The 4,292-nt window shown below is 49.1% G+C and overlaps 1 protein-coding gene across 3 annotated transcripts in view; it reads right to left on the bottom strand.

Annotated features, from left to right (window-relative positions):
• The window catches only part of PIBF1 (progesterone immunomodulatory binding factor 1), a 194,286-nt gene that overhangs the window by 47,061 nt on the left and 142,933 nt on the right, over positions 1-4,292 (bottom strand). For all 3 annotated transcript variants that reach the window (XM_006018133.2, XM_006018134.2, XM_025197308.1), the window contains one exon: positions 2,398-2,482. In XM_006018133.2, coding sequence (XP_006018195.1) covers positions 2,398-2,482 — 85 coding nt within the window. The remainder of the gene's footprint in view (positions 1-2,397; positions 2,483-4,292) is intronic.

Below are 4,292 nucleotides of genomic sequence, written 5' to 3'. Positions count from 1 at the left end.
GCCACTTGGGGCAAAATACCCCTGCCTGGCTCCTGTATCTGCAGCCAGGGGGACCTATAGCCCGGGGCCAGCACCTGTGCTGTCCCTAGCCGTATAAAAAGCTGCCCTGTCCTGGCCCCATCCGTACAAAAAGCTGCCTTGGCAAGCAGCTCAGGGCTACTCGCTCTCTGGAGCTTCTGGGGCTCAGCCACTTGGTACCTGGGGACACTACCCCTTGTGCCAGCTGGACTGCTGCAGCAGCATCCCAAATCCATTTTTAAAAATACCCCCAAATCCATGTTTTTCCACAATTAACACAAAAGACCAATCTATATACAAACATACAAAAACACACATATATATATATAGAGAGAGAGAGAGAGCGCAATCAGTTGGGCAATGCTTTATTGGTATATTTACAATGTTAAAGCAATGTGGAAGCCTACCAGTGTCTCTATCATAATGATAAAATAAATTCTAAATACCTATATGTGTAGATGTGTACTTTTCGTTTTCTTCCCACATGATGGGTGTGTGATGGAGGGATGTGGTGTTTGCAGGAAGGGGGTGGGAAGGGGTGTGGGGGAAGGTGGGTGGGTGTGTGTGGAGGGATGTGGGTTGGTGTGTGGGTAGGTGTGGGGCGATTGCTGGGGGGACTGTGGGTGTGGGGGACCTTGTGGCGGGGTCGCTCAGGAGGGATGGGTTCCCTGGCCCCCACAGAGTGCAGCCCCTGCCCACAGCTCCCCCCTGGAGGGCCGTAGCCCCTATCCCTCAAAGGGCCCCAGGCACCTTGGAGGGCCACAGCCCCACCCCATCCAGGGTCTCAGCTCTCCCTGGAGGGCCATAGCCCCCCTGCCCAAGGTCCCAGGCACCCTGGAGGGCCACAGCCCCCCTGCGCCAGGTCCCAGCTCCCCCTGAAGGGCCATAGCCCCCCTGCCCAGGGTCCCAGGCACCCTGGAGGGCCACAGCCCCCCCTGCCCAGGGTCCCAGGCACCCTGGAGGGCTACAGTCCCCCTGCCCAGGGTCCCAGCTCTCCCTGGAGGGCCACAGCCCCCCCCGCCCAGGGCGCATAACTTACCTTTAGCAGCAGCAGCGGGAGTGGGGCACTCTGAGCCATGGCAGCAGGACCTGGCATGGCATGCGGGAACCATGAGCTGGGCCCGGACGGGTCCTGCCGGCCCTGGGGCTTCTCTGCTAGCCGGCAGGGCCGGACCATGGTGATAGGACCCGGAGCAGGACGCGGGGGCTGCATGCTGGATCCAGTTGGGTCCTGGGGCCTCTCTGCTGCCTGGCCAGGCTGGGTCATGGCAGCAAGACCCGGTGCAGCAAGTGAGGACCACGTGCCGGGCCCAGATGCCCTGACCCGGTGTGGCATGTGGGGACCACGTGCCACGCCCAGGTGGGTCCTGCCGCCCTTGAGGCCCCTCTGCTGCCTGGCCGGGCCATTCCCATGGTGGCAGGACCCGGCGCGGCACACTAGGACCACTGGCCCTGGGGCTGCTCCTGCCAGCAAGGTGACAGGGGGGCCCCAAGGGCGGCAGGACCTGGCTGGGCCCGGCACGTGGGGACCATGTGCCATGCTGGGCCCTGCCACCAAGGGCCCAGCTCAGCCAGGCAGCAGAGGGGCCCTAGGGCTAGCAGGACCCACTGCACCAGGTCCTGCCTCTGCCATGCTGTGCTTGCGGGGGTGTGTGTGTGGGGGGGTGTGGCGGGACCTGGGCCAGTCCCGTGTGGCTTGCTAGGCCAGCTTTGCACTAGAGCGGGTCACACAGCTGTGGGAGGCATGGGTCCTGTGCGTGTCTCCCGGAGCCATGCAACCCGCTCCGGTGCAAAGCCGGACTAGCGAGCTGTATGGGGCTGGGCTGTGTCCATACTCCCCGCAGCCCTGGGGACATCCCCACTGCCACTCCCCAAACCCTCCGCACATCCCCCTGCCACCCCTCACCTAGCGACACTCGTGAACTGCCCCCCGCACTTATCTTGGACAGCGTCGTTGGTCGAGGCAGCAGGAGAACGAAAGAGACGCGTCTCTTTTGGAGGACTGACTCCCTGGCACAGTCTGGGACTGTGCCTTGCTCCGCTCTTCTGTGGAGTGGTTTTTTTAGACCCCTGGATATCCAGGGGTCTGATTTTCTCCCCGCGCTGCGAACTTGCAGTGCGGGGAACATTTTTTCATTTCCGCATACGCCTCTTGCCCCTCCTCAAAGGGGTTTGAGATGGGGCAAGAGGCATGTGCGTGCTCATCTGGACACGCCCACAGTGAGTAAACTGGCAGTATAGAGCACAGTCTAAAGCTCTCTTTTCTAAGTGCCAAACAATGCATTTCTAAAATTTATGGAGAGATGAACCATAATTTTCCTATGGATTAGGCACAGAAAAACATGTATGGCAATGATTCTGCTAAAACAGGACTCTTACCTCACGATGATTTAGAAGTCTTTCCAAATCTGCTGCCATCTGATTCTTGACACGCAGCAAAGCTGTCTTTTCTTTATTTAAAATACTGGTGGAAAGGGGATAGAAAATGCATTAATAACAACGGAGCAATGGATAATCTCTTTTAATCTTGTATTCTGATTAAAACATGCATTTTCTGAAACAAAATATTGCCAACAATGAAAATCTGCTCAAAATAATGGTAGCAAATGAGCCTTCTCTTTATTAAAAAAATTGCAGCTTCAGAGTGCATATAAAAAAATAGGTAATAGGTAGATGTGAACATTTTAAGGCAAGTATTAAAGCAAGCAACAAAACTCAACATCATCTGATTCATTCACATATAAATATACCAATATAATTTAAAGTATGATTTTTCCCAAATGGGTGACTTCTTAAGTGCTGCATCATAGCGTCATTCTTTATATAGTCTATCAATAACTTCCTAGATCAATGTGCTTGTTTTACAAGCAAAAATAGGTTCTTTACTCCAATTTATCTTAAATTGAGCAGAAAACCTCTAATCTTCTTTCCTTTTTTATATACGATTATCAGCAACAAAAATTCTGCATACTATGTTATATACTCACTAATACCCATGTCACTTTTTACATCTACTAGGATGGCACAGCCCTAAAGTTGGAGTTTTATAATCCAGGGCTGTCCAACATCTGAGTGGCAGAGGGTCGCATGCTGGGCATCACCCTCTCACACCATCCAGGCCTCTTCGCTGTGCCACATGGGGTCCCAGGGCCCTTTGCGGTGGGTAGGAAGCAAAAGCTGGAGGTGGAGGGGGAAGAAGCTCAGAGACTACAGCTTGCAGTAGCAGCACGAGACCGATGTGAGAACCAGAGCCTGGAACAGGAGCCTGGGGGATGCGAGTTAAACCTTCACAGGCTACTAGTTGGAGAGCTCTCCTGTAAATAACTGTTGCCTTTTTTTTTAAATGAATAATCCTATATAGGAAGGAGTGGGGTCCAATTCATGCTTGTAACTCTGCTGCCTCTGCAGGAATTGTAAGATTAATTTTCCTATTTATTATCTTGTATTATGGCAGCACAACATTTTCTCTTATAAACAAAAGGATGGTAACTGCTTTGATAGAATGGGATGCATTCATGACAGTCATGCTTATCTTTCATTGACTTTGATGTTATTGCTTTATATCAGTATATTAACTTTTTATAACATTATATTAAGTACATTTCAATGTACAAACTCTTATTCTAGGAAGCTATCATTCTAATATAAACATTTTTCTAAATTCAGGCTTAGCTTGTTTCCAAGAATAAGTGCTATACTGATAGAGCCATATTTTATTTTAAATATATTTTCCCCAATTTTCTTTCCATACCTCAAAAATTAAAAACAAAACAAAACAAAAAAACTTCATCGTAGGTTGAAACTGAAACTGACAGTCTAGAGAAAGTTAGTCATACAGTTGTGAAACAGATCATGAAACTGAGAGGCAATCTAAAATGGAAACAACTTACAACATTATAAACTAAATGGAATGTTTAGATTCAGGCACATCAGTTTTTTAACGTTCAGAACATTAATTTCCACAAAGACCAATAAATTTCATTGTTCTTACAAAACATTTGGCCACAGAACTACAGTTTTTCTTTGTTTAAATAGCAACATGGCCCTTGAACCAGATATTTCTTTAAGCATTGATTAGATCACTAGCTATTGGCTGTGTTTTACCATTCTCAGCTCTTAAAAGGCTGTCATGAATTCTCTAGAAATGGTCTGTACATTCATACTGCTTAAACTGTGCTTTTATACATCTTACTCTTGTTTAAACTATTTTTAATAATACATGTTTAATTTGTTAGGATTTTTATACTGTGTTGTTTTTAATACATACTGAAGCT

Source organism: Alligator sinensis, unplaced genomic scaffold, assembly GCF_000455745.1.
Source record: "Alligator sinensis unplaced genomic scaffold, ASM45574v1 scaffold241_1, whole genome shotgun sequence".
Lineage (NCBI taxonomy): Eukaryota > Metazoa > Chordata > Crocodylia > Alligatoridae > Alligator > Alligator sinensis.
This window is presented reverse-complemented; position numbering and strand designations above follow the sequence as displayed.